The sequence below is a fragment of the Contarinia nasturtii genome, unplaced genomic scaffold (genome assembly GCF_009176525.2).
Source record: "Contarinia nasturtii isolate CC-2019 unplaced genomic scaffold, AAFC_CNas_1.1 Cnas_scaffold_1182, whole genome shotgun sequence".
Taxonomy (NCBI): Eukaryota; Metazoa; Arthropoda; class Insecta; order Diptera; family Cecidomyiidae; genus Contarinia; species Contarinia nasturtii.
This window is the reverse complement of record NW_022198526.1, coordinates 683,446-707,048: the sequence shown is the minus strand read 5'-3', so window position 1 is coordinate 707,048 and position 23,603 is coordinate 683,446. Positions and strand designations below refer to the sequence as shown.

Sequence of the window (23,603 nt, the reverse complement as noted above, 5' to 3'; positions counted from 1 at the left end):
GAACACAACACATCGCAGAAGTGTAGTCGATCAGGACGTAAGCTGAAAAAACGAAGAAGTGTACCAGAACGTCAATCAAAAGACCGGTAAGACCATTGCCAATGAATGACATTATTATTATTATTATTGATTGTATTTTCTTTTCTCCATTGTTGAACAAACAAAAAAAAATCAGTTTTCTAGTTTGCCCCAACTGTAAACCGGTCGAAGATGGCGTTTTTCACGATCCAATTCAATGGACAGGCAGAGTTCATCGTACTTTCAAAAAGAAACATGAAGAATGGAAATACCGTTCCATATGTACATTCGATCGACCGGTTCCAGAAGCAAATCCAAATCCACAACCAAGACAAAAGAAAAAGAGATACAAGAAGCAGCTGGAACCGAAAACAACAGTTATATTCAATCGCGACATAAATGCAGCGAGAAATATGATTAAGAAGGGATTGTATATGTTGAATCATCTGCCGATGCCAAATTGTTTCCGACCATTCAGGCATCAACTCCATTATTATTTCAACAATTAAAATCAAAAATTAAAATTATAAGCACGGACGTCTACGCGAACATTCTCACAATGGGAATCTCATTGTTTCAAACAATGATACCAAGACGTAGTAGTGGACGATGCTAACAAGTACTAGAAATAGTAAGTATATTAATTTTTCTCTTTTTTCTCAGTGATCTCAACACTACTACTGCTACAATGAAATCCCAAATTAAAGCAATGTTGTTGTTGTGGTCATTGATTTTATACAATACTTAACTATAAAGTATATACTTTCATCTATAGTTTCATTTTCCATTCCGATCCATTACGCATTGATTAATTTCCATTTTTTCCATTCTTTTCTTCTGATCAACTCTTAGGTAACCCAAGGAAGCAAAAATAATTATTTTTCAGTTATTTCCATTATTGAAGGGAGTGATTTACCCTAGGTAATATATGTTAGTTCCAAGGAGTATCCTTGTTATGTGGCTGTGAATAGTGGGGATGGAACAAAACAATATTTCTATCATTCTGCTACCAATGTGGCACAGTACGAGTTTACGGAACGTGCAAAAAACATGGACGTTAAAGTTAGAATTTATTGTAAAATTCTGAATGAAGCTAATAACAATTTATTGGGCATTGAATATGCCGAAACCAAGGCAAAATTTTGGTTTATAGATCACGCTTTTTATGGAAAACTCAGTGATGATGCAACTAGTTAAAAAATAATAATTTATTTATTGAAATTGAAGTAAATTAAATTATCGCAATTTATTAGTTGTAATAATACATTTTTGCTAATATTAAATTGAGTAAATTGATTGAAAGATCGACTAAATAAAAAGAAGTTTATCTATTCAAAGAAAATGTCTAACTACACAACATACTAACCTCATTAATAGTCATAAAAGAATTTGCCAAGAATCAAAACATATTTATACATATTTTGTTTAATGTTTTTCTCTTAAACCAATTTATTTTGTTTCGAATTCTATTGAAATATTCAGATAAATCGTTCCAAATTTAGGTCTTAACAAATTTCTTCAACTTTCTAGAGTTTAAATGACAAATATAATACTTGTATGGATTCTTAGGCGCTGGGCATACATTTCAATCGCTCGAATGCCGCTTTTTCCAAACTCTCACGATGGTCTGGATGCGCAATATTGATGAGAGCATGTGCTCTTTGCCGTAACGTTTTGCCGAACAAATATGCGATACCAAATTCGGTAACAACATAATGAACATGAGCCCGAGATGTCACAATACCGCCACCCAATTTAACCGTTGGAACAATTTTTGATTCGTTACGTTTTGTAACTGAAGGCAATGCTATGAGGTGAAAAAAAAAAAAAAAAGAAAATATGATATGTTATTGGTTAATTATTATCAATATTAATAAAATGTTTTCCTAACCAATAATTGGTTTTCCCTTTCCATCGAAACCCTCGGCAGCACCACGAATGAAATCAACCTGACCACCGAATCCTGAATACATCCGTGTTCCGATTGAGTCAGAGCATACTTGACCAGTGAGATCAACTTCAATAGCCGAATTGATGGCAGTCATTTTTGGATTTTGTGCAATTACTCCAACATTGTTTACGTAGGCAATATCCAACATTTCTGGAAATGGCGGTGAATAAGGATAAATGCTTTCAAATACTTTGATATAAACCTACCAATAAATGGATTGTTATCAACAAAATCATATAATTTCTTCGTTCCGATTAAAAATGAGCCAACGATACGGCCTTTATGAATGACTTTCTTTGCATTTGTAACGCATCCATTTTTCACCAAGTCAACAACGCCATCGGCAAACATCTCTGAATGTATACCAAGGTCTTGATGATTATGCAAAGCAGTTAAAACCGCATCGGGAATATTTCCAATTCCTGAGAAAAAGAGAAGTTAATGAATAACATTTGAAAACGATCAAGTATTTAAAAAAAAAAATCATGAATCATTGTTTGTCGCAAATCGATTCGAAAGATAACGAAAGCGGTCACCCAACCAAAATGTGTAATGCGACCACATCCCTGCCGTTTAAGTTTTTCATATCCGGCTGAATGAATCGTTTTCTGCTATCCATTTTAAACCAAAATCATACCCATTTGTAAAGTTGCACCATCATCGACCAGATTCTCTGCAATCAACTTAATAAAATAAAAAGAAGTTTATTTATTTAAAGAAAATGTATAACTACACAACATACTAACCTGGCCGATTTTGGTTTCCTGTTCAGTTTGCCCTTTTCCACCATGCGATGGTAGCGGCACATCAATATGAGCGGCAAAATCGAAATGTGACTGATGAATAATTGAATCTCCGAATGTACGTGGCATTTGTTTGTTGATTTGAGCTATAAAAAAATTGTGAGTTGTTTTATTTGTTCATTCTCCTCATTAAAGTTGTCAATCACAAAACTAAAATAGCCATCGATGATAATCAACATACCGACAATCAATTTGGAATGTTGTAGAGCAGCTCGGACACAGTCAACGCTCGTTCCCAACGAACAGTAGCCATGTTGATCAGGTGGACTCACGGAAATCAACGCAACGTCTGGTCGATAAATTTTTTGATGGAAGAGTTTTGGAATTTCATGCAGAAAGATTGGCACAGCGTCGGCACGTCCCTCTGAAACCGCTTTACGAACATTTCCACCCATGAAAAATGATACCGAACGGAACGTTTTCTCCAGCGATGGGTCGGTGTATTCGGCCAAACCTTCGGTGTGCATCGAACAAATCTGTACATCACTCAAGTTAGCGGCTTTGCCATGTTCAGCCAGCGCATAAACCAATTTTGTCGGAGTTGCGGCAGCTCCTTGAACAAATACCGTATCACCTAAAAATAAATGTTTGTTTACAATTATTTGATTCACAAATTCATAAGCACTGATTCAATCAAAATCTAAAAAAAGTGATCTATATACGTTGTTTTACATTTGCCGCGATCATGATTCTCACTCAAATTGCATCGAACGTGAGATACTTTGAGCGTAAACATAAATATTGTATTTTGCTTATAATCAGCGATAAATTGAGCATGACGTTCGATAAGTCAACTTTTTGTCTCAGTTTCAGCATTTTGATAAGTTTTTGTCGTCGTAATTGCATCAGTCGAACCCCGTGAATCTGATGTGATTAATGAATTTTTATATTCAAGGTCCTTCCGCGTCATAATGTTTTTTTATAAAGAAAATGTATTTCGAACTTAGACTATATTTAAAAAACGGTCACCCAAAGAAATGTGCGCAAACATTTTCACAAATTATTTTCAATAAAATTCTCAATTATAATCATAAGAAGAATATTTTAACAATTTTGTTAGTTACTAGGCGTGAATAGTTTAAATCCAAGGATTTCTATTGTACCCTTGACCGCAGTACGGGTCCTCATTTAGGGCTGTGCGGAATATAAAAGAACCCGTAGGTGAGTACTTTATTGAATTGATAGTTTAGTTTTGCATTCAATCTAACTGAATTGTTTTTTTATTTTTTTTCCGTTCCATTTTGACGGTAAAATTGACTGAAACTACACACAAATCCAACCCCAATATTGACCGTCAACATATGCCCGATAATGGATGAATTTGTGCCAACAATTGTTCCTTGGGTGGACGTAATAAAAAAAGCGCTCGATGTTTTCAGTTTATTTCGGTTAGGAATTGATATTATTCAATTAACTTTAATACAGTGAAGCTATCCGGCTATAATACATAGATTTGCATATCTCTACTCGCTTTGCCACTGGCTGTGTGTGTGTGCATATAGTAAACAGTGAGCCACAAGTGAATCCATACATAATAACAAGTTTTGAACAATGCAAAGATGTGATAAAAAATGTTTGACACATTCAAACGTGGTAAATGAACACAATTTCAGAAACATAGAAGAATGACAGAGAAAGGAAAAACTACCGTCCGCGTAACTTAAAAAAACTGGAATGATCTGTTCTGATGAAGTCATTGTTTGATTTCGCATTGCATATTATTTTAACACTGCTAAATAAATCGTAACATGTTTTATATAATATTTTTTTTATCTAATCAACTGTTTCTATGATGATTTTAAAAATGTCACAACTTTGAAAATTGGTTGATCATAGAAAGCGAAAAAAGCGCCAAGAAAAGTTCGCTTCATTAGCATAAGAAAGAGCAACAACATTCAATGGACATACTTTACTAATTGTGACGACTCGGTAAATATGCGGAAAACAAAACGTCAGAGCCGTCAGAGTAGTATTCGTGATTGTCTCCCTGGCATTGCACAAGGCGAATCGTAACACTTGTTCTGACTGTGATTCACAATTTATTGACGATAATTAAGCACGAAATGTATAAAAAATTATACGACAACGGCTCAAACTACAAAATATATGATGAAACAAGTGCAAATATTTGCTTTCAACGAATATAACTTCTTGAATTTCTTTAAATAAATCAACGATCGGGTTGCATCGTTTAAACATACGTTCTGGTACTCTATTTTGCAAATTCACGGAACAAAGTTTATGAATAAAAACTTGGACCAATGTTCAATTTGAATAATAAACATCGACATTCGAAAAACGAATCAAAATAATATTTTGTTTACGTTTGTATTGTGGTCATTATGACATTGGTGAACTTTGATGTTGTTTGTATTCAAATGAATTTTAAAATCAATTAACTTCAACGAGTTGACATTCGTTGGAAAACAATCGAAGTTAACGTTCGATTTTCAATTACTATTTCATATTCAAGCTATTCCTACTCATTTATAGAACTGGGTTTTGATCCATTGCTTATTTTTCTTTAAATGCGTTTTCAATACTGAAAAACTACTACAAAAACCCTAGCAATCATATGTAAAAGTAATATCTTTTAACTAATATCTATACCAAGTTGTCACTATTACTGTTTTGCTTATCTCTTCTTTTGTGAATCCATATTCATTTTTATCACGCGCACATTTCTCAAGTGTTACACGGTATCAAAAAAAGCAAACAGTTTAAGTGCAATGTCAATATTTCATTGTGAAAGGCGAAAAAAAATATTGAATTTTTTATAATTCTGTATGAAGAAAATTGGAGTGACTTCCGCAATGTGTGTCAATCGTGGTTTTATTCAATGTAGCTGCTTGGCACATATACCTCACTAAAAAAAACAAGCGATATATCTATCTTACATACACTTTACTCTTCCTCACACTCCTTGTTATTACGGGAAAAATCAATATTGAAACCCGGTTAATATATAATCGCCATGAAAAACAATCAGCACCATTCAAACAGTAGAAATTAAACGTATGTCGATCATAACGAACTCACGGCATTGAAACAATCCAACGAACACAACTTCATTTATTATGAATTTAAAAATAGATTCAAATAATTTGGCTCATTTTTCTTTCCGACTAGTCAAACTATCGTTTATTTTCGATGGTATTTTTGGTAGTATCATACGATCATTTATAAATGTACGTGGCAAAAATAAATACGGATAGTTTATATTTCAAGAGTTATACCTGATTTGACACATTTGACGGCGTCTTCAATTGAACAGAATGTCGGATCTCGATTAATTGGCTGACTAGGCTCTGGTGAATATGTGTAAAATGTTCTATTGGCCATCAAAGAACTTTGACCGCTGATAATGTTTGCCAAACGACCATATTTCTCAAAATTAATGAAATTCACATATCGACGAATTGCGTACATTTCATTTAATTTTTCAACACTCACACACAAACCAAATGAATTGAAAAAAAAAACAACTGTCGTATGAGTCGTGAAAGGTTATAATTAAAAAAAAAATATCTGGAAACGAAACAAATTAACTTATGTAAATTTACACTCGAAGTAAGATTAAGTAATTGAAAGTTTTTTTACAATGATTTTTTTTTTTTGAGAATATCGTTGTTGTTATAAATATGGACAGTTGTTGTTGGGTCAATTTTCGACACAGAAGCAATTGCCGAAAATCACTACACACTTACACCAAGACACATTCAATTTCTTCTTTGTGTCTTCCTTTGTGTTTACAAAGCCGGAATCACAGACGATTAAATTTCACACTTTTCACTCGAAATAAAAAAGAAACTCCTCGTTTTTCGGGAATATTTAAAAATTCAAATAAAACTGTTGGTCGATATGATTTGAAATGATTGTGATTTTGGTTACGTTGTTTCCGCCGGCTGAACGAATACTAAATCATACCGACTATGCCGTAAAAACGGAGACATGCATTCATCGTGTACTTTCTCTCATATATATATAATATTGACATAGTAGTAACCATATATATATTCTATAGAATGGTGTTCTAGCGCACAACGTTGCGTCTCACACCTCACAAATACAAATACAGTTTGCGTCGCGTCGTTTGCGTTTTTCTTTTTTTTTATTGATACATGCAACATATAATTGAAGATTAATTTGCAATGACGTTGTGACGGTCTGAGTTAGACCATTAATTCATCTTTAAAGTGTTTGTTTACATGTAGATTGTAGACAGTGTAAATGAAATCTTCACTTAATCGATTTATTTCTCAGTGAGATACATTAAAATAAAAGATAATCAATTTATGTGATGATTTTACATCAAAAGATATGAAATTTTATATAATTTTTGAAAAATGTCCCAAACGTTAAAAAAACTGAATGAAAACTCAAACATAATGATTATTTTTGACATTTGTCAAACTCACCAATTCGATCATAACCTCCAAAATAGCCCAACACAGAATCACAAATGTGTCACAGATTTATCAGAACGTACCATTTAACGTTAACATAAAATGTTTCGCATTCTTTCCAAACATGTAAGGTATCATCCGGTTTCGATATTAAAAAATGCATATACCACCGAAGCTTATCATTTTCCAAAAGGTAACATTTTTGCAAAGAATATCGACGAATGAATCCTTTTTGGAATCTCGTTTATTTGGAACGATTTTCAAGGGCTTAAGTAATGAACATTGTGATTGATACATTGATATTTCAGAAATAAATTCCCTGAAAGTGATGGGCACCATTCAAGGTGACGTGGAGCGACGGACGAACGGTGCTATGGAACTCTTTTTAAAAACATTAATTAGTTCAGAAAGATAGTGAGCAAACGCTTAAATTCTCTCTGCTCGAATTCGAATAAATTCAATATATTTTCAGTTGTATTCACCGTGTGATTATAGCAAATCCCACACTTTCAAACATGTGGAGAGATCAATTGGAAGACAATCAACGCATTTATGTCAATGGAAAACTTCAGACGGAGAATGTATACATTGAAGATAAACGATATCAGAATGTTTCGATACTGGCTACTTCATTGAACCGGTTGGACAAGCATGATCTGGTGAGCGATATTATACCTGAAGATCAAATGCATCGATTCGATCAAAACAGCATTGAAATGTTGGCATTCATCGGTGCTGAGGTGCAAAACTTTGTGACATGCAGTGGTAATTTAAATTTTTAATCATAAGAAATGATCAAATAAACATTTATAAATGAATTAAAATTTTGAAGGATTCAGCATAAGGACCCATTTTAGTTCACAGTAAGAAGTGTTTGTATTTTCTGAATCTTTCTGACATATTTAGTAATTGCCATTCCATTCGTTGAACATTTACAGAAAAGGAAAACCAAACGAATTAACATTGAGTGATTATCACAAGGTAATAGTTCCGAACGACTCGCATATGCTTCAAACATCACGAAACTTACGTAAGGGTGATAGAGTTTATCTGAAGGGACACATTGATTACTCAACGACGCCTCATCCTGATGGCAAAGATTATGTGTCAGGCCATATAATTCCAAAGCAACTAGTAAAATTAACAAAATTCAATACATAAAATAAAAAGAAATTTAATAATTGGAATTCGATGTAGAAATAAAAAAAAATCGCGTTGTTTGCAAAAAAATATCACCCTTTCTTTGATTTTTATATATCTTCATTTTTTGAATACAAAATCTCGTTTTTGCTGAACATTTGAATTTGTCGTCCAAAGACAACATGATTTCAATACTTTATGACATCTGTCAAATAATAACATTTTGCTAACCTTCAAATCGAACTGTTTCAACAAAAGTTTTGATCTGCGTTTATTTGTAATCGAAATTCGTAAACATTTTGATTGGCACAATGTTTCGGGCCATTTGCAAGAGAATACTCGCAAAAAATAATGCAATAACTTCACTGCGAAATGGATATGGCACAGAACACATGCCTACTAGCATGCCCACAATTAAAAGCGGTAAATACTTTTTCGTGTTCCTATTAATTACATGAATGTAATTGTTTTAACTTTCAGAAATGAACATTGTTAGAATGAGTGGATCGATTGAGGATACGATTGTTCGACTGCCAAACGGTGCTATAAATCTCTACCTAAAAACATTAAACGAAAACGCTAGCTAGTAAGAAAGGCTTACCTCTTTAAAATTCAATGCGATTTAACTGAATTTATTATTTTCAGTTCTATTCACAAGGTGGTGATAGCGAACCCTAATTTATTGAAAATTGTCAAAAATATATTGAAAGCAGATCAGCGGATTCATATTGGAGGCCGATTAAGATCAATCACTGAACGTATTGATTCAAGATCTAAAAGGTCTTGTGAGATTATGGCAAACGAAATATTCATGTTGGAACCAATGCCAAAGCTCACCGAACAAACGATAAATAATCTCACAGGAATAAATCGAATTGATCAAAACAGCGTTGAAATGATGGCTTTCATTGGTTCTGAACCAAACATCTGGGAGAATTCATGTAGATTTGATTTGAGAACACATTTCATACAAAGGTAATACTGAATTTTTTTAAAGCGTTTCATTTCATTTTTATCGTACACTTACAGAAAGGGAACACCAGATGAGGTGGTATCAAACGAATACCACTCAGTATATATGGACAATAAAGATCCAAACTTACTTAAATTGGGAAAGCAACTAGGTAAAAGTGACCGTGTTTATCTAAACGGATACATTGATTATATAGATAGGAAATTTCCTGATGAAAACGACCATACCATTGGTTTTATACGGCCCACAAATTTAGTTCGATTCAAAAAAATAAAAAATGTATATCAAGCAGAACATGTGGTACAATGAAGTTTTGTATTTATTGTTATTTGATTTGAATAAAAATAAATCGGTTGAAATGATCTTATTTCTTTTTGTTTGGTTTGTTACTGGACAATTTCGGCTTTTTCGATGGTGGTAAGTCTTCGGCTTCTTCTTCGTAATCTTCTTCTTCCAACTAAAAAAAAAATGATACAAAAATGTATTAGAGGAGTGTTTGACAATAAACAGACTTAAAATTAAACTTACCGTTTCTTCATCACTGTCAAATTCTTCGCCGCCCAATTGAAGTTGGTCTTCATAGCCATTTGGTACTTGTTGTCCGTGAATATAAACGGGGCCATTACCTTCAATCTGTTTTAAATAAAATACAATTGAAATGATTCCGAAAAGAAGAATAACAGAGAAAATGGTTTAATAATTCTTGTGTACGAACCAATGTGAATGTGACGGGTCCATAAGGAAATTCTAATTCAGGTTGAACAACACGTTGTTCACCTACTTTCAAAACAGCGATTGGAATTTTTACAGTTTCATTTGCTGAAAGTGTTTCCACCTGTTCAAATAAAACGTAATTGAAATGCGTCATTAAAATGTTCTCGTGAAACATTAATTTTTTTTTCTCGCTTGGTACTAACCTCAACAACATTATATTCACCCTCTTTGGCGGTATGACTGAGCAAAATTTGGCGCAAATGTAAACGATCAGCGTTCAATTGATCTTCCTGTTCGGTTTTTGAGTCCCATGTCACTGTGGCATTGTTCTTATCCAATGTAGCACCTATTTATTCAAATAATGTTCGTTTAAATTATAAATGTCACAATATAGATATGATAAACTTTATCTTCTTTGTATAAGAACCATAAAAAATGTTTGGTTTTTTTTAAAACGTACCATAAAAATATTCCTCGGTTTTAACAACTCCTTTCATTTTGTAATGAATTTTATATCATATATTTTGAAAGAAATGAACCTTCTATGTGGGCAGATGCAAAATGAAAAAGAAAATTTAGAATACGACTGCTTCAATTACAAAGAATACCATGTGTACAAAGCAACGCACCGGTTAATAAAGAAATATGCATGGGTTTGACGTTTTTCTTATTTGATTAACTTAAACGTACTAGATGCGATACGATGTAAGAAACTTGTGCCAACTGAACAAACCATTTCCATTCTCTCATAATTAATTTTGACCGATTTTGGCGAATCTTACTTATTTATTGATGCAATTCGAATAAAAGGTTGTTTTTAATTGGTTGAAGTTCGAATAAAAGGTTGTTTTTAATTGGTTGAAGTTTGTCGGCTGATTTTGATGCATTATTATTAAGATGGAATAGCAGGGGTATTTATTTTAAACATGTGCTTTTCGAAAACGTAAAACGGTTATTTTTAAACAAACAACAAACGTTTCTTTCCAATGTAACAAATTCGAAATCTATTCCAAAATGCGAAATTGTATTTTTCTCAAACTTAATGCAAATTTATTTATTTTATAGATTTACAATGTAACTGGGTCAAATGCCACAAAGTGTATATGTTTGTATTGTGTTTAATGTTGATTGGAAATTATTTATACAATAGTATCATGCTTTCTGGCATATCTGTCATTATTGTAATGAACTTCATTACAACAACATGACTGGACTTTTGATAATATTTCGGTGTTTAGTTTATTTTTTGCCATTCTTAGCATTCTTTGCATTTTTCGCTTTTGCATTAGCCATTTTGACATCTTCTTCATCCTCCTGGAAACAAAAAAAGAGCATATTAGATACAGAGACGTACGCAAACCACAATATGTGAGTAAAAATCGTTTCATACCTCTTCTTCGTCGCTCAATTCAGTGGTGTCTTCAATTTCATAGTTTCCTGGCACTTGTTGACCATGAATGTAAACGGGTCCACTACCTTCAACCAGCGTAAATGTGACTGGCGAGTCTGGAAACTCCAAAACTGTTTGAATGGAACGGGTTTCGCCAGCTTTCAATACGGCGACGGGCACTTTTACTTGATTTGGTTTCGATTCAGTCATCGAGGACGTTTCCACCTGCAGCATATTCATTTTTGAAAAAAAAGAATCAGCATTGTTATTTATTGATTTTGATTGGCAAAAGGCATCTTTGGATGGTTTTGTTTCTTAAATACAATACTCACCTCAATAACATTATATTCATCCTCTTTGGCCGTATGACCGAGCAAAAATTGACGAATGATCAATTTGTAGAATGGATTTGGAAATTCTTTTGTATCGCCAACGACGTCCCATTTGACCGTTTTGTTGGTTGAATCCAGTGTGGTTGCTATCAGTAGAAATTAAGACGATAAATCCCATGAGCATATTCAATTTATCAATTTAATTCAATGTGCTAAGTTTATAAAATGAAACATGGAAAATTTTCCCTCGCACACAAAAAATGTGTTTACACAAGTGTAACACTTTGACATTTCATACACAAACATTTGTTGCCAAACAAAAAAGTATTTTTTTTTTGTCGCGGATCGATATTTTTCGATGGATTTTCCACAGAATTTTCACAGATCAAATACAAAATACCAACATGCACAAATAGAAAATTCATTACAATTAAATATTTACCGTAAAAATTGTCGTCCATTGTTATGATTAGTGGAATAAAATTGGATTTTTATCGGAACAAGATACGAGTAATAGGCCGGTCAATGAAGAAAAGAGCTATAGCAGAGATGTACTCGTTGTATATTGACGTTTGACATTTTCGCTACTGAAATGAACAACCATCAAACCAATCTAGTACATCAAGCCCATGGTCTGTTCAATAAAGTGAACGAAATATACAACAAATCAATTTTGCATTTTGAAAAATGACAATTACACTTTTTTCACCCTTTCGGAATAGATTTCGAATTAAAAAATACTATTTTTACTATTTTAATTGTGAAATTTTGGCAACTCAAAATAGAAATATTACATTTTTTCATATGATCAAGAAGCTGTAAATCTTGAAGAATAGTTTTTTCTTTTAATTTTCATTCGGATTTGAAAAAGACATCTACAATTCAATTTCCTCCTATCTGGATCAATTTCAATATTTTGAATTTTTGGCGCTTAAAAAGTTCATTATCAATATGCAATGAATTTTAGACTCTTGTTTATCGAATAGTGAAAAAGTTCCCAAAATCTTATTATTAATAGAGAGTCGAATTATTAAAATTATGCTCTTAAATTGTCTTTATTTTGAAATTTTACTGAAAAATACATTTTTCAAGTAGGCTGTCAATCTATCTACTACAGCGTGCATCATCTGTCAACGTGAATAATGCTTAACAAACAAATCATTATCACAGATTATGAACTGAAGATTTGATGACGAAAAATCGCACATTTTCACAAGGTTTTTTCCAATTGACATTAAAATGGAATGAAACGAGAATTTTTTTAAAAAAATCATTTTTTTATTGAGGTCTTTTATTCAAAGCTATTTAAAAAAAAACATTCATAGTTTCATTTGTGGCTTATTTTTTGTCTCTTTGGTGGGTTTTCTTCAACATAATCCTCCTCCTCGAGCAACTGAAATAGAAGCGAAAACCATTCAAAAACCTTCAATTTAAATTTATAACCTTTCCGTTTTTTACCTCTTCTTCATCACCCAACTCATCTTCCCCGGTCATGGCTAAAGCATCTTCAGCACAGCTTGTGTCTGGCGGTGCTTGCATTCCTTTAGGAAAAAGAAGTTTATATTTTGATATTATACAGCATTGTATTATATGCTTTAAATGCTCTACCGTGAATGATAATAGGTCCGTTTCCATTGATCAATTTGAATGTGATGGGACCTTCGGGAAACTCCAAATTTGATTGTACAACACGTTGTTCACCGATTTTCAGTACGGCAATTGGGATTTTGACGGAACCATTAGATGTTGGAGCGTTAACCTAAGAATACTTGTGTATGAAGTTTTCTTCATTTAAAATGCAAATTTGTATTGAATAACTTACTTCTACTACATTGTATTCATCTTTTTTGGCAGTGTGACCAAGCATAACTTGTCTTATCGCCAAACGTTGAGCTGGTTCTAATGGTTGCCAAATGTACTCAGCTTCGGCCTTATCGAGCGTGATGGCTGAAAAATCCACAATTTTATTCAATAGTCTGTAAAATCGTTATCACTTCAAACTCACCAACAAAATATTCTTCGGCTTTAATTGCGCTGGTCATTTTCTTGATTTGAACGAAATGTTTATTCGAATGTGAAAAGTACGCGTGCAATACACAGAAAGGGAAAGAAAGAAAAAGACATACAATTTGACATATACATGTTTCTGTCACTTGTGTGAATGAATGATTGAATGAATATCAGTTCTTTTTTTATGTCTACTGAATAGTGTGTGAGCAAAACGGATCTAGTACAACACCTACATATAATTGAGCAAAAACAAATGTGCTTTCAATTCTTCGAATGGAAGGAATAAATCTTTCAACCAACGGTGATAATGAATTTTTTATTCATCTGATCTTCTGACACCTTATGTGAAATTGTTTGAATTATAAATGATGCAACCGTTTTTCCGTGGGTATATAAACCGAATCACTTCGAATTGGTGATCAAAATAGTTCGACAGCTTGAATTGATAAAAAGTGGATAAACAAGAAGTGCACACAGAATGGCAAAAGCCATTAGAATTTTAATTTTAATTTTTGTCTGGGTAAAATATTCTCAAGCAAACGACTTTCCATCGCTACTTGTAGCCAATGCAACCGTTGGTAAATGGATCACTAACATTTTTTAATATGTTTTATAAAAAAAAACGATGATATTTCAATTGTAATCATCGACAGGTGTAATCATCGACCATGAATATCTCGGCGAAGAGTACGAAAAAACCTTTGAAAAAATGAAGGAAATAATCGAACGAGTCATTCGAGAAGATTTAAAAGGAGCCGGATTAAACATAAAATACTATTCATGGAGCAAAATTAATTTCAATAAAGGTTAGTCTTACAAAAATAATAGTAATTTTGAAATAGAAAAAAAGTATTTTCCTCTGCCAAAAAGGTGTATTTTTTTAATTAATTTTGATGTATAGATTTCACAGCAATATTTTCAATAGCCAGTTGTACTTCCACTTGGGAAATATTTGAGCATGTTCAAAGGGAACGTCTACTTCTCATGGCTATCACAGATCCCGACTGTCCACGTCTTCCTTTGCACGAAGCATTAACTGTAATATTTTTAAAATTTTATTCTTCTAATTCGCTTTCTTATTTTTCATTTTATTTGAATTTTTCTTATTTTTTGCAATAGATTCCTCGCATTAAAATTGGAGTTGAATTGCCTCAAATTATTTTGGATATTCGGACATCACATTTAGTGAACTGGAAAACAGCGACGATTCTCTACGATGATATTTTTGGTTTGGATTTCTTTAAATCTCTGATGAAAAACGTTCGCTTAGAAATGAGTCGCTAGTTATTACTTTTTGTTCCTTTTTTGCTTTTTATAGATCGTGATACAATCAGTCGCGTAGCAAATGCACTCAGTGTTGAAAGTGCATCGTTGGCAATGTCAATATCACTGTTAAAACTGAATAGCAGCACAGATGTGTATGAACGTCGTGAAAATATCAAGAAGAGTTTGTTGAGTTTTCCCATTAGAAATGTTGGTAGGTCATTGATTTTTTTGTTGTAAAAAAAATTACGGAAAAATATTTGTTTTCCATTACTAGGTTCAAATTTTCTGGTGATTGCAACGATTCCTATGACGATAATTGAAGGTAAGTCGATTAAAAATTGAAAAAGAGATTTTCAAAGTGATTCAATTTAGTTTATATTAGTGATTGAATGTAATTTTTTGTGAAGTGGCGACGGAAATGAATATGATTAATACTGGAAGTCAGTGGATGTTTTTGATATCAAATCCACGTAAAACAAATGTAAGCCAATTGATGACATACGTGAAAGAAGGCGGAAATGTGGCAATTGCATCGAATAATACAATTATTAATGGCAGTTGTTCGATGGGCGAAGATTGCTTGTACCATGAATTATTTAAAAATTTTGCAATGTCTCTGTCGAAATTGGTGCGTGAAGAAGAAGCAATTTATAGTCAAATTTCAGACGAAGAATGGGAATCGATTAGATTATCAAAACGAGAACGTCGTGATAGCATGCTGGAATTTATAAAGGTATGCAATATGTAATAATATAACTTTTAATATATTTTCATCGATATATTTGATAAAAGGAACGTTTACGGGAGGAACAATTATGTAAACCATGTGTAAATTGGAAATTCGAATCGATCGAAACGTGGGGCTTACGATTTGATATGTCTGAAAGTTCGTAAAAAATTAGCAGATGTGAATGTCAAAATTATACTAACTATGTTCGTTTTAGGTGGAAAATTGAAGCCATTTAAACCGGTGTCGACGTATACAGCTGTTTGGGAACCAACAAACGGTTTTATTCATTATGATAAAATATATCCACATATTGGTAGGTCATTTATCATGGAATTTGATTTCATTTCATTTCGATTTTTGATGAACCAAAATTATTATTATTTTAGCTCATGGTTTTCGCAATAGAAGCGTTCCTATTGCTATTTATCATGTAAGTGATAAATATTTAACAAAAAAGCAATCATTGAATGATTTTGTGATTTGGGTTAAAATATTGAAATCTTTTTATAGAATCCTCCATGGCAGATTGTTAGTTACAACGATGCTGGTCAAGTAACAGGTATGCGTGGCGTCACCGTTAATATTCTTAAAGAATTGGCCGATAAACTAAACTTTACGTAAGCTTATAATGTGATTGGCATAAATCAGTGCCATTTGGCTTTTCTTTGCAAATTGTTTCGATGAATATTTTTTTATTACAGTTACCTAGTGCATAATGTTGAAAGAAATGTTAATCGGAGTGGATATAGCTTTTGGGACGATTTCAACGTAACGGTAATTATTGATGAATTCTATTGAATTTTGTTCGATTTCACCTTTAGAAGTATTAATTTATTATCCAACTGATTTTTTTTTTCAATCATACACGAAAGGCTGATGATGACATAAAATCTACATTCAATTTACCGGTCGATATACTTGAATTAGTAACCGATAACATGGTAAAACGAATCCAAGAAAAAATCACATACCTACATTTGGTATCAACAGAAAATGTATCAGCTTGTGATTGTTCGGTCTTTTGACCGACTGAACTTTACTCGCGAGTTGATTGAAATTTTATTTATTTATGAATCATGTGAAATGGAAAAGAAGTGCTATTGCACTGATTTTATTGAAAAACTAGTGACTTTTAACATTGGTCGTGATTTTTCAGGTACTATTTGGAGCAGTTGGATTAACAGTACACGAAACGTATGAAAAGATGATAAACTATACGTATCCAATAAGTGTTCAAGCATACGGAATGATGATACCGCGACCAAAAGAGCTCAGTCGTCTATACCTATTTCTCTCTCCATTCACTTTGGAAGTAAAGAGATTCAGCTTTTTTCGATTTTTATTTTATATATTATTCATAGAAAGAGTTTCGTTTACCCAAAAATTATTATGTTTTCATTATAGACTTGGCTTTGTTTGTCATTCACAATAGCTTTAATTGGTCCGCTATTTTATGCTGTACACTATCTAAGTCCGTATCATGAACATCATCAAATTACGAAAAAGGGTGGATTATTTAAAGTCCAAAATTGCTTTTGGTACATGTATGGTGCCCTTCTTCAACAAGGTACAATATAATCTTATCGAAATTCGTCCTTTACTTTTCTGACTTTTGAATATCTTGTCATATATGAAGGTGGTATGTATTTACCGAGATCGGACAGTGGAAGAATCATTGTTGGTACATGGTGGATGGTGGTACTTGTTGTTGTTGCTATATACTGTGGCAATTTAGTCGCTTTTTTAACCTTTCCCAAGATGGAGATTTCAGTAAATTCAATTAGTCAATTGGTCAAGTCACAGGAGCAAGGTGGATTCACATGGAGCATTCGATCAAATACATTTCTGGAATCATTTCTTAAAGTGAGTGCACTTGGAAAATAACGAAATATTGGAAATATATGTATATATAAAAAGAATTTAATTTTCTGCCCAATATAGGAAACCGATATTGAGAAATATGTTAAATTGAATGAAAGCACGGAGAATCATGAAATAGTTTCCAAAAGCACAATATCTCGTGTACGTTCTGGCAAACATATAATAATTGATTGGGAAACTAATCTACTGCATATTATGCGCAAAGAATATCTTGAGACGGATAAATGCGAATTCACATTGAGTGGGTCCCACAGTAAAAGTATTTCAATCAATTATCATTTTAGTATTTCTATGTATATTTTCAGGCAATGAGAAGTTTCTAGATGAAAAGATCGGTTTGATACTGCCAGCCAATAGCCCTTATTTGAATATAATCAATGATGAAATCTACCGAATGCTACAAATGGGGTATTTTTTATACTCTGCCGTCAATGTGAACGGACGAGAAATTGTCTAGAATTTTTAACCTATTAAAACTATCATTTTATATTATAGCTTCATTAACCGATGGCTTAGTGAATATTTACCAAAAAAAGATCGTTGCACCAGCAAAATAAGTAGCATGGAAATCGAAAACCATACTGTGAATCTGGCTGATATGCAAGGTCTGCAAAGTCATCTCTGTTCCACCTATTTATACATATCTTCAAAATTACCTTTATTTTCCGTTTACTTTCAGGATGTTTCCTTGTATTAATTGCAGGTGATATATTCTCTAATGGGTGGATTTAATAGATATGTTCAAAATTATCTGTATTTTCCGTTTGCTTTCAGGTATAATTGCTGCAATATTTATCATAATGATAGAATGCTGTTGCCGCCGATACAGAGTGTTAGATGATAAAAAACTAATCAAACCGTTTGTTAAGTAACAACAACAAAAAAACTGTTAGTTTCTATTCTACGGAAGGGAATGGTATCTTATCAGACGATAGAACCAAAAAAACTGACGCATTAACACAGAAAGATTGTGTTCGCACATTTATGCAAGATTTCATGGTTTATTGTTTATCGTATTAATTTCGAAACCATTAACCAGCAAATCAAATTTGTGTTTTATGTTTATCACAGTCATTATATACAGAAAACATCGATTGATGAAGGGTACGATTATTTTCAAAAAAAAAAAACATTATAATCAAAACATTCATTTCAAAAATGTAAAAATTTCATTCGTTTAAGAAAGATTGACGAATGCGATGTTTTTTGTTAATATTTGTTCTCGGTTATCAGATTATTGCAATCGTGTGCGAATGGCATTTATAAGACTCGATTATTTTATATACTATAATGCGAATTTCTATGGGTTTATGTTATTATGTTATTTTTTTAATTTCGGACAATTTGCACGAGTTAGAAATGTTATAGAGAGCTTGTTACAATTATAATAGAAGTTTAAAAAGGAAATATTTAAAGCGTTCATTAACACATTACGCACATCTAATACTACTAGCATTATGCTAGCAATTCTCATAGCGTTAGCAGGGCCTAGCCGCTTTTTTATTAGACAATAATCTCAATTTTATGAACGAGATTTTAATGTGGTCTTTGACACTCTGTTTGCTTATCGTTTTATTTGTTTTCAAAAACAAAATTTCGGAAGAATTTGGCATTGACGCACGGTATTTTGTCCGACTCAAAAATACTTTTGACACACTTAAATCTCATCCAGCTTAAATTGCAGCTAGTATGGAACTTTATCTTTCTGGGAAGTTGACATCTAACTAGAATACGTGAAGATCTTTTTTTTGTGAAGCACCTTCTCACATTTTTTTCACAAAAGTTTTTCCAGAGATTTTTCATTCAAGAATAGTTGATCGGAAATCTGCTTCCGGGAAATAATCTTATAATACCCAATTAATTAACGAACCGTCAAATAGAATATTAAAAATTTGAAACCAAATTGAATTCTAAGATCTTCAGAAAATTTATAACTTTCAAAAAAGCATGCATCTTGCAATTCAAATTAATTCACTTAATCGAACATCCTACTCTGCAACAATGTTATCTCATTAAATGACTTTACTTTTATCGCATTCTCAACGAATATTATAATAGTTTTTTTATACAGATATTCTTCAAATTATTATTAAATAAAAGTAAAAATATATTTCATGTTTTAATAAGATTGTCAACAAATAATATTATAATTTCAAAAATAAATTATCTAACAAAAATTCCCGTCGAAAACTGAAAACAAAAATGAGCAAAAAATAAAAAAAATGAATGTGTATTTTTACATTTTTCAATTTTGATTGTTTTTTCTTTTAATTTTTAATATCAAATATAAATACAAATTAAATTTCCAAAAAAGTTTGTAAATATAACCAATCTTAATCCGATCAATGCTAATAAAATTTATAGTTAATTGGCTTTGTTCTTTCAAATGTGGATTCCAATTGAAACGTTAGAGACGTAAGAGAAAATACCAAAAAAGAAAAAAGTTACACAGATATGTGTTACTAAATATAATATAATAAATGGTGTAAAGAATAGATAATTAAATAAATGGTATAAGCTATTTCTCTATTAAACCCAAACAAGCATCAACTTTGCAAATATACACATATTCATTTGTTTAGCTAAACAACATATACATTTTTTCCCTTTTTTCACAATTTTCAAATACAATCTCGATTTATTTATCATAGTTTATTATTGTTGTTCATACGCTTTTTATTGTTTATTCTTTTAGTTTTGTTTAAATTTTGGAAAGAGATTTGGATAAAAGCTGTTCATTTACACAAAAAAAGACAGAACTATTTCGTTATTGTAGACAATTTGTAAACCGTAACCGAAATCTGTTCCAAATCAAAATGTAATTATTATTAATATTATTATTCTAATTATTGGATGTTCTTTACTTTTTTTCTTTCATTTGAATAGAATTTTTCATTTTATAATCGAGTTGAGGTTCTAATAAATAACATTAGTAAAATGTTTTAATATATATATTATTATATGCAGTCATCAAGTGACAATGGTCATATGTCGACCCGCACATTAAATCGTCACAAAAAAATAATGATTACTTTTTCGACGAAAAATAAAATAATTTCAAAAATAAAAATTATTCTCTCTTATCGATTTTTTTAATGTATAAAAAAGGTCAATAATTTCATCATCTTTCCTCGCGTTTGGATGAGATGCGAAAAGAGTAAAACGCAGATTTTAGCAAGTTTCATAAGTGGTGAGAAGTGCTGCATCGACCGGTTCGAGGCAAGATGGACATGTTAGACTACGCATTAGCCAATCATCAATACAGCCAACATGATAGGTATGCATACAAGGTAGATAACGGATTGAATCGCCCACATTGAATTCAATCATACAAATAACACATTCGCGAGCCTTTTTGCATCCATCGTACAAGCCAACGGGTAAATGTTGTATTAAACCGATACGTTTTGCTATTTTCACTTGTTCCTCCTCAGTTAGATGAGACACTGGCCGACTCACCGACGGTGATGGATAGAATACTGGTTGCAAGACCTCCTGCAACAAAATAAAATATAAAATGGATATAAAAATCTACTATTCACTCAAAACTATGAATACAAATCGGGTGAATCATTGTTCTAACTTTTTGATTCGTCATCAAAGATAGCGCCATGCGTCAAAATACGATACTTACCGAATATAATGGTGACGGTCCCAATTGTTCTGTAGATTCTCGATTTGGTTCATTGCCACCTCGCAAGAGAGAGATGTCGTCTGTCGTTGACCGTTTAAAACAATTGCCCATTTTTGTAGTTTTTTTTTGTGTCACTATTTTTTGTTTAACTAGTATTAGATGATCGATTATAATATTTATTTGCGTTTTATTTTAGTTTGCTTTAGCTTTGGTTTTGTCACCCTTCGTTACGCATCACATTTATCAAATGAATGAAAAGGGTTATTCTATCACAAAAATAAATTATCAGCTTCAAACAAAGCAAATTCAATCTTTTAGCGTTACTTCTTGATTTGACTCGTGCACAGTTCAAACATATAAAAGTGCAAACTTTATTTCTCTCAATCAATTTTATTGCACCAAATGTCCAGCAATTTAAATATGCAAATGAAAATAACAAAAAAAAAAAAAAAACAAACGGCAAAGAAAAAAAATAATACCGAAATCGAATCAACGAACGAACGAATGAAAGGGAAAAACACAACTAACGTGCGATGGTGTCGGCGATGAGAATGTATGGGCTGTAAGGTCAATTCATGATTGCATTCGTCGTTTTGAATGAAAATTGGCTCAATATTCTAACACAAAAAATCGAATATGTATTGACGCACGACATATGGTTTTATGAATCTAGTTTCGGCCCGATTTTAGTGCTATTATTCTCTGGTTTGTGTAAAACGATTAGAAGTTTTTATTCAGTTCCGTGTTTAGTTCTCCATTCGATTTTTATAATCATTACACTGGTCTGCCTGTCCTTGCATATATTTGCCTAGAGCACACACACAAAAAAATAGCAGCGACAATAAATGATTGATTTTTTTTTGCATAAATCTAATTATTCCAATGCTTCATCACTTTGATAGGGTTTCTGTTGTATTCCGGTTATTATTGCGATAACAAATGGAGAAAGTTGATTTACCGAAAAAAAATAATAAAAACTTCGATGGGTTTTTTCTCGTTACCACAATTTATCGGTTTATCTCTGTTTGGTTTGGGTTTGGAGTCGTTTTACGCAAAACGCAATAGTCTACTTGTTTCTTTGTCTGGTGAAATACACTGCGTCTCCTACAACATCAGCAGCAGCAATAGCAAAAAAAAAACATACAAAATACACAGTCATTTACTTGGAGCACATAACATTGCGTTGCGAAGAGCCGAACTGATGAATACCAAAATAACACTGTCTTCGCTGTATATTTTCTTTACACTGATTTTGTTGATTTCTTTTTTTCGTGTGCTGTGTGTATCAATGATAGAGACATACGAAAAATAATATATCAAACAAAAAATATCAAGCAAATGCACATTATTTTTTTTCGCAACAAAATTAATTTCACGAACAACACACGTATTTTCCACTTTTCAAATGTCGTATTTATTGAACGTAGTTTATAGGTTGGCACTTTGTGTGTCGACAGATTTTTTTCTATCTAGTTAATTGGATAAGATAAACTAATGCAATTTATCTCACAAAAATTTAAAAAAATTAATGCTTTGCAAACTCTTGTTTACGATGGCGAATAGTATACATTCGACTTATACCACAAATAACAGACGAGACGACATATTTACTTCGCTTGTGTTTTTTCACTTCTTCATTAATTTATTTTTGTTATTTTCGTTCAAATACTGATACTGTAGTGTGTGCGAATTGAGTTTGTATTTATCAGAAAAACACACATACACATGCAACTTATGATAGATACGCATTTCCCAGAGTGTATTGTAACGAAAATGAAAGAAAAAAAGCACCAAATGTCAGCTTATGTCAGCTGAGTTTGACTATAGTCAAATAGACGAGTACCAATTCACGACTGTAGTGGGCGACACCAATTTTATATTTGAATTTTCATTACAAATTCGTAATACAGCAAAAGTAATACAAACTAAATATATCTTTAACCCTCAAACGCACACGTGGGGTCTCTTAGACCCTAAGAGTTAGTTTTTTGAAAAAATCACAAAAATATAAAAAAAAATTGGAAAATTTCGCTGAACGTTTTCTTTTTTAATATCATATCTATGTGATAAAATCAAAAATTTCAATGTTTGGTGCATAGATGAAGTTTTGGGAAGTCTTATACAAAATACTAACGTAAAAGCACAACGGGGTCTTTTGGACCCCAAATTATTTTGTATGGGAAATGATGTATTCTGTATGGGCCAATATGAAACTCATGGAGATTTTTTGACACAACAATTTACCTTTCATCAAACAACAACACAGTAAATTGTTTTGTCCGTGACGTATACTGTTCATCGCAAATCAAATGGCATTTGCCATTATAATATATATTCATACATTGTTTTTTTTTT

The 23,603-nt window shown here is 32.2% G+C and overlaps 8 protein-coding genes and 1 long non-coding RNA gene across 12 annotated transcripts; 4 read left to right on the top strand and 5 right to left on the bottom strand.

Moving 5' to 3' along the window:
- On the top strand, positions 1 to 5,045 carry LOC116344719. The gene is made up of 4 exons (XR_004201449.1): positions 1 to 86; positions 176 to 649; positions 871 to 3,933; positions 4,136 to 5,045. It is a non-coding gene; the product is annotated as an uncharacterized LOC116344719 (long non-coding RNA).
- LOC116344715 (4-hydroxybutyrate coenzyme A transferase) lies at positions 1,436 to 6,729 on the bottom strand. 2 transcript variants are annotated; one of them, XM_031773394.1, is made up of 8 exons: positions 6,373 to 6,729; positions 6,009 to 6,300; positions 2,954 to 3,346; positions 2,716 to 2,858; positions 2,607 to 2,652; positions 2,176 to 2,391; positions 1,910 to 2,119; positions 1,436 to 1,825 (listed from the first exon to the last, which is right to left on the bottom strand). In XM_031773394.1, exons 2-8 carry the CDS (start codon positions 6,199 to 6,201, stop codon positions 1,584 to 1,586), a joined length of 1,443 nt encoding a protein of 480 aa, XP_031629254.1. In that variant the 5' UTR covers positions 6,202 to 6,300; positions 6,373 to 6,729; the 3' UTR covers positions 1,436 to 1,583. The 2 variants fall into 2 exon arrangements, with proteins under 2 accessions (XP_031629254.1, XP_031629253.1); XM_031773393.1 differs by having other exon boundaries at positions 6,480 to 6,729.
- A 240-nt stretch (positions 6,730 to 6,969) lies between these two features.
- LOC116344717 lies at positions 6,970 to 8,390 on the top strand. Its single transcript, XM_031773396.1, has 5 exons — positions 6,970 to 7,371; positions 7,487 to 7,592; positions 7,651 to 7,943; positions 8,011 to 8,041; positions 8,117 to 8,390. Exons 1-5 carry the CDS (start codon positions 7,281 to 7,283, stop codon positions 8,337 to 8,339), a joined length of 744 nt encoding a protein of 247 aa, XP_031629256.1. The 5' UTR covers positions 6,970 to 7,280; the 3' UTR covers positions 8,340 to 8,390.
- A 133-nt stretch (positions 8,391 to 8,523) lies between these two features.
- LOC116344716 lies at positions 8,524 to 9,653 on the top strand. The gene is made up of 4 exons (XM_031773395.1): positions 8,524 to 8,741; positions 8,799 to 8,904; positions 8,964 to 9,293; positions 9,348 to 9,653. Exons 1-4 carry the CDS (start codon positions 8,630 to 8,632, stop codon positions 9,598 to 9,600), a joined length of 801 nt encoding a protein of 266 aa, XP_031629255.1. The 5' UTR covers positions 8,524 to 8,629; the 3' UTR covers positions 9,601 to 9,653.
- LOC116344718 (nucleoplasmin-like protein) lies at positions 9,576 to 10,660 on the bottom strand. The gene is made up of 5 exons (XM_031773398.1): positions 10,466 to 10,660; positions 10,209 to 10,351; positions 10,007 to 10,126; positions 9,820 to 9,924; positions 9,576 to 9,748 (listed from the first exon to the last, which is right to left on the bottom strand). The coding sequence occupies exons 1-5, from the start codon at positions 10,500 to 10,502 to the stop codon at positions 9,656 to 9,658; spliced, it is 498 nt and encodes a 165-aa protein (XP_031629258.1). The 5' UTR covers positions 10,503 to 10,660; the 3' UTR covers positions 9,576 to 9,655.
- Positions 10,661 to 11,107: 447 nt separating this feature from the next.
- Positions 11,108 to 12,306, bottom strand: LOC116344768 (nucleoplasmin-like protein). The gene is made up of 4 exons (XM_031773504.1): positions 12,170 to 12,306; positions 11,728 to 11,873; positions 11,396 to 11,620; positions 11,108 to 11,319 (listed from the first exon to the last, which is right to left on the bottom strand). Exons 1-4 carry the CDS (start codon positions 12,186 to 12,188, stop codon positions 11,245 to 11,247), a joined length of 465 nt encoding a protein of 154 aa, XP_031629364.1. The 5' UTR covers positions 12,189 to 12,306; the 3' UTR covers positions 11,108 to 11,244.
- A 683-nt stretch (positions 12,307 to 12,989) lies between these two features.
- On the bottom strand, positions 12,990 to 13,874 carry LOC116344799 (nucleoplasmin-like protein). The gene is made up of 5 exons (XM_031773552.1): positions 13,733 to 13,874; positions 13,550 to 13,674; positions 13,336 to 13,486; positions 13,186 to 13,268; positions 12,990 to 13,120 (listed from the first exon to the last, which is right to left on the bottom strand). The coding sequence occupies exons 1-5, from the start codon at positions 13,767 to 13,769 to the stop codon at positions 13,055 to 13,057; spliced, it is 462 nt and encodes a 153-aa protein (XP_031629412.1). The 5' UTR covers positions 13,770 to 13,874; the 3' UTR covers positions 12,990 to 13,054.
- A 66-nt stretch (positions 13,875 to 13,940) lies between these two features.
- Positions 13,941 to 19,736, top strand: LOC116344798 (ionotropic receptor 93a). Of its 3 annotated transcripts, none has more exons than XM_031773550.1 (21): positions 13,941 to 14,315; positions 14,391 to 14,543; positions 14,639 to 14,775; positions 14,857 to 14,965; positions 15,056 to 15,214; positions 15,278 to 15,325; positions 15,411 to 15,736; positions 15,796 to 15,889; positions 15,948 to 16,046; positions 16,120 to 16,163; positions 16,244 to 16,350; positions 16,435 to 16,507; positions 16,606 to 16,674; positions 16,890 to 17,045; positions 17,138 to 17,300; positions 17,370 to 17,596; positions 17,675 to 17,855; positions 17,920 to 18,022; positions 18,110 to 18,219; positions 18,294 to 18,317; positions 18,389 to 19,736. In XM_031773550.1, exons 1-21 carry the CDS (start codon positions 14,216 to 14,218, stop codon positions 18,484 to 18,486), a joined length of 2,580 nt encoding a protein of 859 aa, XP_031629410.1. In that variant the 5' UTR covers positions 13,941 to 14,215; the 3' UTR covers positions 18,487 to 19,736. The 3 variants fall into 3 exon arrangements, with proteins under 3 accessions (XP_031629410.1, XP_031629409.1, XP_031629411.1); XM_031773549.1 differs by having other exon boundaries at positions 17,899 to 18,022; XM_031773551.1 differs by lacking the exon at positions 16,606 to 16,674 and having other exon boundaries at positions 17,899 to 18,022.
- A 109-nt stretch (positions 19,737 to 19,845) lies between these two features.
- LOC116344755 (RING finger protein 11-like) lies at positions 19,846 to 21,679 on the bottom strand. The gene is made up of 2 exons (XM_031773484.1): positions 21,249 to 21,679; positions 19,846 to 21,109 (listed from the first exon to the last, which is right to left on the bottom strand). The coding sequence occupies exons 1-2, from the start codon at positions 21,357 to 21,359 to the stop codon at positions 20,786 to 20,788; spliced, it is 435 nt and encodes a 144-aa protein (XP_031629344.1). The 5' UTR covers positions 21,360 to 21,679; the 3' UTR covers positions 19,846 to 20,785.
- Between the last annotated feature and the right edge of the window lie 1,924 nt (positions 21,680 to 23,603).